The 13743-nt window shown below is 39.6% G+C and overlaps 1 protein-coding gene across 1 annotated transcript in view; it reads left to right on the forward strand.

Moving 5' to 3' along the window:
* The first annotated feature begins 920 nt into the window (after positions 1–920).
* The window catches only part of THBS2 (thrombospondin 2), a 33700-nt gene continuing 20877 nt past the window's right edge, over positions 921–13743 (forward strand). Inside the window, exons 1-9 of the mRNA XM_031613323.2 lie at positions 921–1062; positions 2122–2196; positions 3101–3657; positions 5118–5202; positions 9071–9267; positions 10027–10167; positions 10436–10532; positions 11551–11721; positions 12528–12704. Coding sequence (XP_031469183.2) covers positions 1056–1062; positions 2122–2196; positions 3101–3657; positions 5118–5202; positions 9071–9267; positions 10027–10167; positions 10436–10532; positions 11551–11721; positions 12528–12704 — 1507 coding nt within the window. The 5' untranslated portion in view covers positions 921–1055. The remainder of the gene's footprint in view (positions 1063–2121; positions 2197–3100; positions 3658–5117; positions 5203–9070; positions 9268–10026; positions 10168–10435; positions 10533–11550; positions 11722–12527; positions 12705–13743) is intronic.

Below are 13743 nucleotides of genomic sequence, written 5' to 3' on the forward strand. Positions count from 1 at the left end.
CACAGATGTTGTGCAAACACGCTTCCAGCCTCAGCAAAGCAGGGATCCTGGTCTTCCTGTTTGAATTCTGAAACTTTTCTGTGCTGCAGGGCAGGACCCACCGCAGGGATTTGTTCTCCTGTTCCACATGGAGCGGGTTCGCTGCTCTGCAAAAGGACAAATGATGAGTCTGAGGGTTGCTTTGGGAGGACATTTTCCAGACCTCTCCAGTTTGGGAACAAGACATAAGAAAGATGTTTTGTGCGCTGGTTATATTAAACTGAGGCATGGCTCCGTTCACGAGAAGCATGCCTAGGACATTCCAGTGCCAGGTGAAAGGGGATCAACGCTCCCACCAGGAGAAGAAAGGGATGGAGTGCACCCTTGATGAGCTTCTGACTGGCCCGCGGCAAGCACTTTACCAACTGGGCGATGGTGCCCAGCTGAGTTGCCACCACAGAGTGAAAAGAAAAAAGGATTGAGGAGGAGAGCGTTCTGCGCTGAGGAAGGCTGAGCTCTGCCGCAGTACGAGCCCTCCGCTGCCGACGCGCAGGGCTGGTGGGACCGCGGCTCGGGAAGCCCAGCGGCGGATCCCGGCCACGCACGGTGCCTGGCGCCGCCTCCCGGGGGCTCTGCCGCGCCGGCCCGGCCGCGCTCCACCGTCCCTAGAGCCGCGGGCAATCGAGGATCACGACACCCCTTCCCGACCGCCTCTCTTCTCTCCTAGCCTCCCCTTCGCTCCTCCGGGGGACCCGGCCCGCCTCCCGCCCCGCCCCACGCGGGGCGGTACAGGGCAGGGGGCCGGGCCGCCGTCGCCCCGCAGGTAGGCGAGAGCGGGCGGCCCGGCGGGGAGGGGGCGGCGGGGGGCCGTGTCACTGCCGCCGAGGAGCGAGCCGGGGGCGCGCCCCGCCGCCGCTGATTGACAGCGGGGCCCGGCCCGCAGCCCATAAAGGCGGCGGCACGGGGCGCGGGGCCGCGGAGGGACGTGCGACGGCGGTAGGGCACCGCGATCCGCTCCGCAACGCCGGCAGCGCCCCGGGAGCAGGCAGAGCCCTCTCGCCCCGTCGGCTCTCCTCATGCCAGGTGAGGCGTAAGGCGCCGCGTCTCGCTGTAGGCTGATCCGGCTCCGGACCGCTCTCCCGAGGAAGCGGGCTGCGCGCCCCTCGGGTTCTAGGGGGGAGGAGGTGGGAAAAGGAACCTCCTGCCCCGGGGTGGGAGCTGTCCTGGGGGAACCCACAGGGAGCGAGAGCTGGGATTGAGCCGCTGCCCTGCGTTGATCGGTGTGCGGCTGTAGCCGGAGTACATCGAGGTGCTGAATGATAAGAGCTCCTGGAGATAAAAAGATCTCTATGAGAAAGGGAATAGGTGGTATCCCTGAGTGCTTCCAAGCGTGCGCGGAGTGTTGGCAGTGCTGATGGGTGCACGCAGAAAAGGGAACGTCTGCACGTTCGAGCGACCGCCGCCTGCTCCATTCATTGTGGGAGCGCACGCATATGGAGATGCAATTATGTGTCTTGTGGTTGTACAGCGCTGCAGGGCAGGAATAGCATCGTGTTGAAAGGCACTTTCTCCAGCTATGATTGGGTACAGTGCGTTGTAGAAACGGATAATGATACGTGTATGAGAAAGAGGAGTTTGTATGATGATACTGGGAAAGATCCTGGAAGCTATTTCCAGTAGTCAGATCTGGCCTTTATAAGATCCTGTATCCTACTAGGAATTTCAGATGAACAAGAAATTTCAGCGTTTTGATCCGACATAAAGATGCAGTACTTATGTGTTGTCTTATGCAGTGCTATGTGGTGGTATCTGTGCCACATGGTATCAATTGCAAAGGAAAAAAAACACACATTTTTCTGCATGGCTTTCTTTTTTTGTTTCTTTGTTTGTTTTTTACTCCTAGGGCCATTTACATGGAAATGAGCCTTATTCGTCATCCTTTTGCTTGCTGCCGTAATGCTTTACTTCTGGAATAAAAATAATCCCAGAATTTGTATGACATATTCAGAAAATATAAAAATTTTGATTTCATATGTGTAGTATATAATGAAAATTCTGTTTATGGTGTATACTGCAGTTAATTAAAATATTTGTAGTTGATAACAATTATTTTCCTAATACTACTTCTTTGTTTATTCATAGGAGTTATGCTGCAGAGGAGCAGGCTGTTGTGGCTTGCTGTCTTGATAACCCTGTGGGTTTCCTCAGATGCTCAGGGTAAGTTTTAATGCTTCTTAGATTAAGTCACAAACCTGAAATCTGGCTTAAGTAGACTTGCCTGATTTATAGTGGACACAGTAATTCTGTAAGACTTTTAAAAAATCTTGGAATTGTAGTTGCTGGATCTTATTTTGATAGCTGCATCTAGCTGCTGCAAAATGGAGATTCCATAACTAATAACTAAAAGCTAGAACTAGAAAACTAAAAGTTTTCTATAGAAATCATTGATCAACACCTACATAATCTCAGAAGTAATTGCTGTTATGCTTACTTCTGTGGTGTAAATGTATGGCAGCATAAACAGAATGGCTGAGTCGGCTGAATTTCTTGAAAAGATGGAGGTAGAGCAATAACCCTCTGCTGACCAAATGTCGTAGAATGTAAATTGGCACAATGCCAGGCCCTCATTTACATCCAACTTTTTTGTCCTGAACTTTTAAAAAGCACTTCTCATGCTTCCTTTTTTCCTGTGGCCAGATGGCTTCTCAGAATTTGATTTTTATTAGGTGACAGTGAAAATACTGAAATTGCCTCCTTATCCATATATAATATATTTATAAAAATATCTAATGATTACATTGTTACATGCATCTGTGTGTAGGCATGAACATACAGCATGTATTGTGTGCAGGTTTGTGTTATACAGTGCTCTAAAATGTGTGGTTGTATGTAGAGTTATATAATGAAATGTAATTATGCCCACGTGCATAGAAGAGAGTTGCCATAAATGAAAATTACAGGTGAAGAATACAATTTACTTGCATGTTAGTAGAGCTATTATAAGAGAGTATTGAGTTTACTAATCTGCACACATGTTGCAGTTACTAAGTATTGTGTGCAGAGTTGTGTTTCTGAAGACACTTCTCATAGTCACGTCATCACGTGCTGTTTACTTTTTCAGATGATGCCAAAGAAGAGGAGAATACCTTTGATTTACTTCAAATCAGTAACATAAACCGAAAGACAATTGGAGCAAAATTGTTTCGGGGTCCAGATCCCGCTATCCCAGCGTATCGTTTCATTCGGTTTGACCATATACCTCCATTTAAACCAGAGAAGTTAAAAAAGATTGTTAAACTCATACGGCAAAATGAGGGCTTTATCCTTTCAGCCACCCTGAGACAGGACAGGCAATCTAGAGGCACTATCCTTGCTTTAGAGGGTCCTGGCATCAGTGAGAGGCAGTTTGAGATAATTTCCAATGGCCGAGCCAACACCCTGGACCTCATTTATTGGGTGGATGGCTTCCAGAATGTGATTTCCCTGGAAGACGTGGACCTTGCTGACTCGCAGTGGAAGAATCTCACCGTGCAAGTAACAGGAGAGAACTACAACCTCTATGTTGGCTGTGACCTTATCGACAGCTTTATCCTGGAGGAGCCTTTCTATGAGCAACTGAAAGCAGAGAACAGCAGAATGTATGTGGCAAAAGGGTCCATTCGGGAGAATCATTTCAGGGTAGGTAACCTGTAAGTCTCTGGTGAGGTAAGAATGTAGCTGCAAATAGTCACTGAAGATGCAATAGCTGCAATTTTGTTCTCACAAAGACCCTTGGATTTGATGAGGTCAGAGGTATTGCCAATCAGAGTTTTCCAGGATATGTTTTCATTCATTACTGGATACCTATTGCATGTATTTGGGAATCCCTGAAAACTCAAAGGACTAATAAAGAGAAGTCTAAGACCAGGAAAAATGCACAGTCTGTTTATGGGCGTTTCTATACAACCACCCTCTTTCTTTTCCAGATGCAGGAACTTCTGAACATGTCACATTTTTAGGGGTGATTCTTGGAAATATCTTGAAGACTTGTTTATTCTGTACTATGTCCATTTTGTTCACAGAGCCTGTCAATATTTGTTAAACTTTATTTGAAAAAAAATCAAGTGAAGGAAAAGAAGTTTTAATAGAGTTGAAGGATGCGGTGTTGCTCCCATAATGGAATGTCTTGGTTTACCATTTTGAATAACCTTTCATTTCAGTTTCAAAGATAAAAAGAGAGGCATTTGAAAAGCAGACAAAACCAGAACAAAATGTTTTGATCAGTCTGGTAGAAAGTTTTTATGGAAAAACATCTTGCTTCTCTTTTGCTTTAAAATTAAGCACATTCAAACTCTCTAGTTCTCCTATCAAATTAAAATTACATCCTGTCCACAGAATGATGTGATCTGGTCCTGGTGCTCTAAGGATGGCTTCTTTGCACTTAAAGTTGAAATCAAATTAATTTATGGCTTCAAAAATTTGAAAAGCCCTTCATTTTCTCATCCTGTTGTGCCATCTAGTTGTCAGTCAGAGTGTGACATGCTGGAGGGTGGTCCTATGGGTTGACTAATTTTGGCAGGAAAGCAGGAAGTTCTTGCTCACACCCTCTGCCTCCATGACTACGTTTGACAGTCATTTGTGCTAATGGAACTAGTTTTGGAGCTGTACAGTTCAATGGACCACTGAAATCTACTTTTAAAATAATTCCTTTCTTTTTGAGATTTTTTAAAAGTGAAACATAGTAGTCTGTTTATATAGTATTGTGTCAGCACAATTGAGGAGAGAGCAAGGTATGATGCATGGAAAATGGAAAATAATGGAGTACAGTGGGGTAGGAACTTCAGAAGTTGGCTTTGACTTCATGGCCAATGTGTTATGAAACTACAATCTAAAACGCACCCTATGGAGGTAGAGATTTGAGCTCACAGCTGATGAATTAGTGATTTATTATGACCTATTTCAGAACATACCTAACTTGTTGCTTAAAATACTGAAATTGTATATAATAAAACTATCAATATATATTTTTTCATGCCGTGGAGATTGTTTTATCTTGGTATTTAATCATGGCTAAATGCAGTCAATGGTATGGGCTTGAGACAGTATAATTCCAAATTAGTCAAGCTGGTTTTTATTTATATATATTTTTTTAATTACAGGGTCTTTTGCAAAATATTCATTTAATCTTTGATACTTCCATAGAGGATGTTCTACGTAAAAAAGGATGCCAGAGGAGACAGTCAAGTAAGGCTTTCTTTTTTTTTTTTTTTTTTTTTTTTAACCTCATTAATGTCTTTCAGTAGACCTTAAAAATGAGAATGCCAATGATGACATATTGTATTAAAGCCATGAAACAGATCTATTTGAAATTGTAGAAGATTCTTACTTGATAATGAAGAAGAAAGCAAGCTGTTTTTTGGTGGTAAAAGGAACGTGCTTGTTTGCTACCTTGAGATACCATTCCTACTGTCCAACCTACTTCTCTAGTTCATGATTCTTAGGTTTATAACTCTGCTTTTAAGTTGAGATAAAAATCTATCAAGCAAAAAAAAAAAAAAAAAAAAAAAAAAAAAATTAGAATTGCATATGCAGATATCTGTATTTTACCATGAGAAAAAATCTCTGATGCTTTGAGCACAGGACTAAGAATATTGCTTCTGACTAATGCTCCTGAGCCTCAGTGGGTTCATGAGCAGGTTGTCGAGTCTTAAAGACAACTAACTCCTCAACAGAGGAATATTGAATGAAAGAGGCTTTGGGTTTGAATCCCAGAAGGGTTTTCATCAAACCAACCAAGGCAAAATAAGAAGAAAAAAAAATGTAGTTATGGAAGGCATGTGTATGACAGGCTACGGTATATTCTAATTAGTCCTGTTCATGTTGACCTCTCCAGGAGGCGAGCACTCTGTGTGTGGGAATTTTTTGGATTCATCATGATAGTAGTGAAAATTTGTCAAGTGTGCACTAAGGTTTTGTAGTAGATCTAAAGGGAAGTGCTATTCTGCTTTCCAGGGTTTTTAACTGGCAGCAGTTCAGTAAAGGCTCAAAGATAACTGATTCCAGTAGAGGAACATGGTGGCTGTACAAGGCAGACAGGACTTCAGGGTTTTATATGAAACTCCTTTCATCTGAAATGCAATTATTTCTTGGTGAAGTGACAGAAATAAGACATTGAGCCTTTTAGGTGGACTGTACACAGCCTTTTTCCTTGCTTGTACAAACCCCAGAAATTAAGCAGTAGCAGTGTAAACTTCTTCAGAGAGAGACAGAGATTTGAGTTTTTGTAATTGAAAATTTCTGAAAGGTATATAAATACACACTTACGTGTATTGTATAAGTGTGTATGTATATGTTTAAAAAACTAAACAGTTAGTGGAAGAAAGTGCTGTGGAAAAAATACAAAAATAGAACATACATTTAGATCTAATTGTAATCTGAATAAAAGAGATGGTTTTGGGAATTAAATAGGGTATCTTCAAATCTTTTGTGTTTTTATTTGTTGATTAATACAAAGGAAGATTGCTTGTCCAAATGTTTTGAAATATTACCAAGTAAAAATGGAATATTTGAATACAGTATTTCTACTATAAAGGGGAAGCCAATGGGTGCCTAAAGGGATAATTGAGTTCTACATGCTAATACTTACTGTATCTGCTATAATGCATATTTTATCATGTCTGTCAACTACCAAATTTCAGTTCCAGTAAACTATGCAGATTTTGTTTTTATCCTTCCTGGGAAATATTTATGAAATAGTTTTATACACAATATTTTTACTTTACACTACTGAGATAACACTTCAATATGGAAATTGCTTATTTAGTGGCAGAAGAGGGCTAATGGTATGCTGTGGTTTGAGGCCATCAGAAGGACCTGAGAAGCATCTCACATACTTGACTGTGGTTTTATAGCATTACCCATTCACCTTATCACAGTTACAAAGCCATGAGTAGTATGCTACTGACCACAGAATAAATAAGTATTTTCCCATTTGTATTGCCCATCCACTGAACTGAGGCACAGGTGCTGAAGTGTGAAACTTACCTAAGTTATGTGGCAGACATTATCAGTGAAATGCTACTGCTTTTTCAGAACCGCAATTGTGTTTCTCTAATGCATCTTATTCTGGTGTGAGAAGGTGAGGTATGATGAAATGGTAGCTTGGGACTGTTGTTGAATTGGGTGTAGAAAAGTGTCTCTGCAGTGTGGCAGTTGCAAATACTCTAAGCAGGTTCTGCGCACAGTGGTGAGTAGGATAGAAGATAAAAGTGTGCCTGAATGTATACATCAGTAAAATTCCTTCTCCAACTAGAATCTCTTCTCCAGCTAGATCAACAGCATGATATTTGCATATGTGAGAGGATGTACATTCTGCTCTTCTGGTTTCTCATTTTAAGGATAATCGTGTGGTCATTAGGAAATTAGCAGGAACCAGCAGCAGAGAATTGATTTTGCAGTGATCCCCAGGCATCTTCTTTAAGTTGCTGCCAAGTAACAGTAGGAAGTGTGGATTTAGCTCTTCTGACATAGTTTTGGTTTATGTTTCCTGCTGAGATTGCATCTTTATTAATGTTCTTAGAATGTTCCGGTCAAGGCATACTCCATGTTGGCTTGAGAAATATGAAATGAATGACCTGAGAAGTTCTATGGGGGAATCTGAGAACCTTAGTGTTTCAGTGTGGTAGGAAAACTGCATTCTTTCCAGGGAATCAAAAAGCATTTAAATGGTTATGACACAGAGACTTCTGAATCATTATGTGGTATATCAGTTTTCTTCCATCCTATAAGTGAAGATAGACAATTACATAAATGCTGGAACACTGCAAACAGTTTGTTGTAGTCCCAGGCTAGCAGTAGATTCTCTGTAGCTAATAGAAAAGCACATCAAAACAAGCATCTTAAATATGGTTGTGGAGTGATTTTTGAATGTCATCTTATTGGTTAGTTTTTTTTCCTTTTTGTGGCATTGCCACCTGTAATGACTTATCAACAGTGAATAGTGTTGGATATTTAGTATATGTTTTAAGGCTCACATTCCTCTACTGATTAAAGTTGCTGTACACTTTGCTTCTCTTTTGCTTGGTAACCTTGAGTTACTGCTAAATAACTCAAGAGTTACTAAATCAAGTAAACAGCCTTTTCTGAGAGATGGAACAGTATGGATTTTCTATAGCTGATACAAATTTGAACATCCCTTGAGTTCTTACATAAAGCTTCTATGAAAGGTGTAGGATATTTACCTGATGAGGATTTAAATGCTTAATAGAAGACAAATTTTATTAGTTTTCAGGTTGTATTTATTATTAGGTTTTATTTAGTTATGAGTACTCTTTCTTTACTTTTTAAAAATTCTTGCTGATGCTTTCTTTTACTTTCTTTTTCAAGAGCTTGCAATAGACAGAGATCTTTTAAATTCTGGTATTTAAACATGTTCAGGCGCATTACACAGTGAGAACTGAACTTCATTTTAATTAAGGCCTGCCTGAAGGAGTGGCAAGAGTGACAAATCAAATATCGAGACTGATCTCAGCTTAATTTCCACTTAAGTTCAGAATTAAGCTATCAATATAATGCCTACTCTGAGTCTGACATCAACCAATGCAACACAGAACAGTCCAGAGTCCTTACAGAAATTGCTTATTTGATCAAATCTGGACCAACTAGGCATGAGATATGTGGGCAGAACCATACCAGCAACTTTCTGGTAGACTTTCAACTGCTTTTTTTCTCTGCATTGAGGAAACATGATAAGATTTGGGGAAGGAGAGAAAAAAAAAAAGGAATCTTTCATGGCTTTGAATAGATGGCTTTGATTTTTTTTATTATTATTATATATTTTTTAATACTATGTCCTTTACTTACACTTACTTGGCAAATGAATATGATGCAGTACCAACGGTGTTTTAGAGTAAGGACTGTATAACACAAAGCTTGGCTCATAGTTTTGGAAAGGGAAAGACTATAACTGGAACCATCTGACATCCAACCCCTGTTTTATTCAGGGTATTCATGGCATGAAGCTATTCCATGGGTACCAATCTATGACTTTAGCATGTGTACTGTGGGAGAACTTTGTATATTCATCTCTTCTTTTTCATTCTCTTGCAATTAGCTGAAGTGAACACCATCAATGAGAGCACTGAAATCCTTCACTTGAGCCCTGCTGTCACGACTGAATACGTAGGTGAAAAAACAGAGAAGAAGGCTGAGTTCTGTGACCGGTCCTGTGAAGAGCTGGGAACGATGTTCACTGAGCTCACTGGCCTGCGCATTGTGGTGAACAATTTAGCTGATAACCTCCAAAAAGTGGCAAGTACCTTCAAGTCTGAAAAACTTAACCTTTGCTGTAATACTTTGCTTGATACTGATAGAGTTGGGTGGTTAACAGAGGTATACGTGTTTGGATAGCTACGCACTGTAGAGATTAGACACATTTTCCAAGTGACCAGTAAAGTAGTTCTTGAATATGAGGTGTTAATGAAGGCTTGGTTTTAACTGATTGGGTTTAAAGGAACATAAGCACATGCACTCTTACACAGAGTAAGAAATCTGGTCTCTAAAACATACTCCAAGGATGGAAATTGAAAGTTAGCAAGCTGTAAACTGTACCTGTAAACTGTTAGAACGTTGTTACCATTCTTATACTATTTATGAGTACATCAGCAAGGGGCTACATGGAGTACCAAAACTATAAGTATGTGTGTGGAATTTTGATAGTTGAAGTAAGGTGGTGACAAATTACTGAAATTTGCCACTCCTCTTATTTTGCATAACTTAGTAAACTTCCTTCAGAAGATACTATTATGCCATTATGTCTCAAGAGTAAAATCTTCCCATCCAAAGGAAGAAAGCCTCTTCAGAATGGATTTCCCTTGGTACTATGTGAACTTATTTGTACTTCTAGCTTTACAATATTGCTGTACCTGAGATCACTGTATTTATGTATGAGTAAATGTATAGAGTTCTTAACGGAAAAATTAAATCTGGTAGTGTTTCTCAGTTTTGCTTTGTTTAAAGCTATTTGCTTACAAACTATAGTAACTTTTTTTCATTTGCTTCATCTTCTAGTCTGAAGAGAATCAAATTATGTGGGAATTGATTGGGCCAAACAAAACACTCAAGAACCAATCAGTTTGCTGGCAGGATGGCCGAGTCTTTGCAGATAGTGAAAGCTGGATTGTAGATAGCTGCACAAAGTGCACCTGTCAGGTAAGATCTGGGAAATATTCTTTTCTGCACCAACAAACAATAGTTTTAATCCAGTTTGACTGTCCAGGTCTGGTCACATTTACTGAGGGCTTGGCCCAAACTTTCTGAAACTTATTCCCTCACAATAAATAAATAAATAAATAAATAAAAAATTATGTCCAAGCCATTTAGAATGAATACAAATTCTACTTGTGAAATTTCCCCATAGGCTCGCCTTGATTTGTTTGTCTATGTGAGCATGTCAGTATGTTCTTTTCTTTGCCTGTAGGACTCAAAAATTGTGTGCCATCAAATCACTTGTCCACCAGTTTCTTGTGCTGATCCATCCTTTATTGAAGGTGAATGCTGTCCAGTCTGCTCTCACTGTAAGTATTTATCTAAAGAAAAAGATACACTCTGTTGATTTCTAAAACCACTACCAGTAGGTCACAAAGGTCAAAATGAGGTGAAGGCAGGTAAGAGGAAATCAAATTCATTTGTATACAAGGATTATATGAAATAACTTTGCTGCTCACAGTTACTTTCTGGAATAGTTTTTCTCACTTCAGTCATTATATTGGTTGCTAACAAGCTTAGTCAGATGCTGACGGTTAGATGCATACTCCTCCTGAATTGTTTTCCAAGGCTGAACACTGTTGTTTGTTTAAATTGGCTTACAGTATTATTGTGCATTGTTATTTGTTTTCCATACTGCCTAATTGAACAGACTAACATAGATTAGGGTGTCTTTTTGCTTATTCTACTTATGTGAAGCAAATTGACAAAGTTAAAACAATTGTAGGCTGTGGACTACGGAGTAATTGGAGCTTGTTTCAGTGATTTCACTGCATGACTTCAGTGTAAGTTCAATATCTTTTTCTCCGTAGTTGGACAGATCTGTTACAGAAGAGAACAGCTTTACTTTTTTGGTTGATGTTTTAAATAACAGTACAATAGCAATATACTCAGGTTTTTTGCTTGGTTAGAGGAGAGAGCATGTTCTTACAATGTGCTTATGATCATGTTCGTGCTAATGTTTTGTTCAGACCTGATGCCACATCTCATACTGACCTATATGCTAAAGTTAAAGGCAGGTGAGAATTGAGTGTTGGTCTCGATGCATTCTAGGATAAAATATCCTTCTTCCTCCAGAGGTCAGTGCCTTTTGCAGTTACACTGCATGAATGGGAATTTCAGAAATATAGAGAACTTAATCCAAGCTAACCTCTTACTACTTTCAACCATATTTTCCTAACTTCATTGACAACCCAGGAAAGCAAAATTAGAAAGAAATCTAAAGGACAAAACATATATAATACAGAAAAGGAGAACTAAAAATTTTCCAAGTAGGATAGTAGAAGCAATTTTCAATGCTAAACACTTTTTTCACCTTTTACTTTGAAGCTGATGATAGTGAGGAAGGCTGGTCACCCTGGTCAGACTGGACAAAGTGCTCAGTTACCTGTGGTTCTGGGACTCAGATGAGAGGAAGGTCTTGTGATGTCACCAGGAGTGCTTGTACAGGCCCACACATTCAGACAAGGATGTGTAGCTTCAAGAAATGTGACCATCGCAGTAAGTAATAAATTTCTCCCTTTCTTAAAAGTTTTTTTTCATTTCTCAAAGCAAAAATAAACTTATCATGAATTTTCTGTGAACACTTGCTAGTCACTAAGTATATGCATAACTGAGGTAGCTCTCATTATGTTCTTTGTTGTGTCTCCCCTTTTGATATTCTTCTATTTACTGTCAGTTTAGTATCTATGTGAATTCTGGGCACTCTTGAATAGGAGGATAGTAGGTCATCTTTTCTTTCACATTACAGACTGGACTTTCTTGTTTGAGGTCAGCATAAAGAAAATGGTTCATTTTATGATATGTGGGAACATAGATATCTTCTGCTGTTCATGATTATTGGCCTGTTTCAGTAGCTGAGTAGAGTTTAGGAATTCAGTAATCACAGAAGACTTCTGGAAAGTATGAAACTGCTTTTATATTTAAGGCACATAGAAAAATCATGATCTTTACCAAAAACTGTAGCTCATTACTGTTGCAGGTAACTGCTATATGCAAGCTATAGGAGTGCCTAAGGTTGTTGCTGAAGCTGCTAGTTGTCCATTTTAAATATTTGTTCAATTGGAACAAGTTTATTTTTATGTAAAATGTCCAACATTCTAGTGCTCTACTGGTCATTGAGATTCTTAAGAAAGCTGCACTTGAATGACCAAGATGAAATGCTGGGGTTTGTAAGAGATAGTAGTAGGAAAGTAGATGTGCATCACATGTGGTGCAAGATTGATTGGAAGATTTAAGCTTACAGGAGGATTTATATTACTATAGCAGGTGGGTTATTTCCTTGAATTTGCTCTTTTCTCTGGCAGTACGTCAAGATGGTGGTTGGAGTCACTGGTCTCCCTGGTCCTCATGTTCAGTTACCTGTGGAGTAGGAAATATCACCCGCATCCGCCTCTGCAATTCCCCTATTCCCCAGATGGGTGGGAAAAACTGTGTTGGAAATGGACGTGAAACAGAGAAATGTGAGAAGGCCCCGTGCCCGGGTAAGTATGTGGCCTTAAATCCAAGGTGATAAAACAGTGTTCCATTTGAACTTCTTCATTTAATAAAACTCTATATTACAATGATTTTCTATGTCAGAAAACATAAATTACAGCTTAGGGGTTGAAACGACATTTATTTGCTCTAAGTTTTGAGATTTAGCTTCAGGTTCAGCAGTTAGTGGCCACAGAAGTTGTGGAGATCCAGAAGAACTGGAGATCCTGTTGCAGACCAGTTGCTGTGTAATCTCCTAATATTCACAGCTGACCTCCATGTCTTAGTTTGCATGTAATTACTGTTGCTAATCTGTCTAATGATGTTTTTAGAATGAAGGTAACAATGCAGCCTGAGGTTCTATAAACCTCCCAAGTTATGCTTAGGCATTAAGCATTAACAGAGTGAGAATTTACCTTTTTATAGTTCAACACTTTTATTGTTTATAGCAGAAATACTTTCCATCTACAATGAAGCTGGCGCTACACATTAGGAAAAGACATAATCCCCCAGTAGCCAGACTTCTTTGAATGTATGTGTAGCTATGGTTTATACATATGCAACACACTTTTTTTCATACTGTCATACTTTTGTTCCTCACCTACATGTAGCAATCTCTAAAGAGATTAGTTTTCATTCCACTCTTTCTCTTTCCTAGGAGTTTAAATATATATATTTTTTCCTCGCTTTGTTTCTATTTCTTCACTTCCTTGTCTCTTTCATTTCTACTCTAGGGATGTAAGTTTGAAATTGATGTCAAGCTTTTTGCCCAGTGTTAATTAAATAGCTTTTTTGTATTTTTGTATCTACTTGTGCCTGCAAAGTTAGCATCCATGACAAAGATTATTCAAGGACACAAACCATTGCCCTTGGCACTTTTTTTTTTACAGTACTAAGAACAAAGATGTTTTGGTTTGAAGATGTTTGTACTCTTGAATTTTCCTGAAATGATGATAACAATCAGTGGGATTATACCAGTATAAATTGTGCAGAAGAATTAGACAGTTAAATTAGTGAGTTAAGCAGTACCATTGAAGATAAGCTGAT

This window comes from Phasianus colchicus, chromosome 2 (assembly GCF_987193195.1).
Source record: "Phasianus colchicus chromosome 2, bPhaCol1.hap1.1, whole genome shotgun sequence".
Classification (NCBI taxonomy): domain Eukaryota; kingdom Metazoa; phylum Chordata; class Aves; order Galliformes; family Phasianidae; genus Phasianus; species Phasianus colchicus.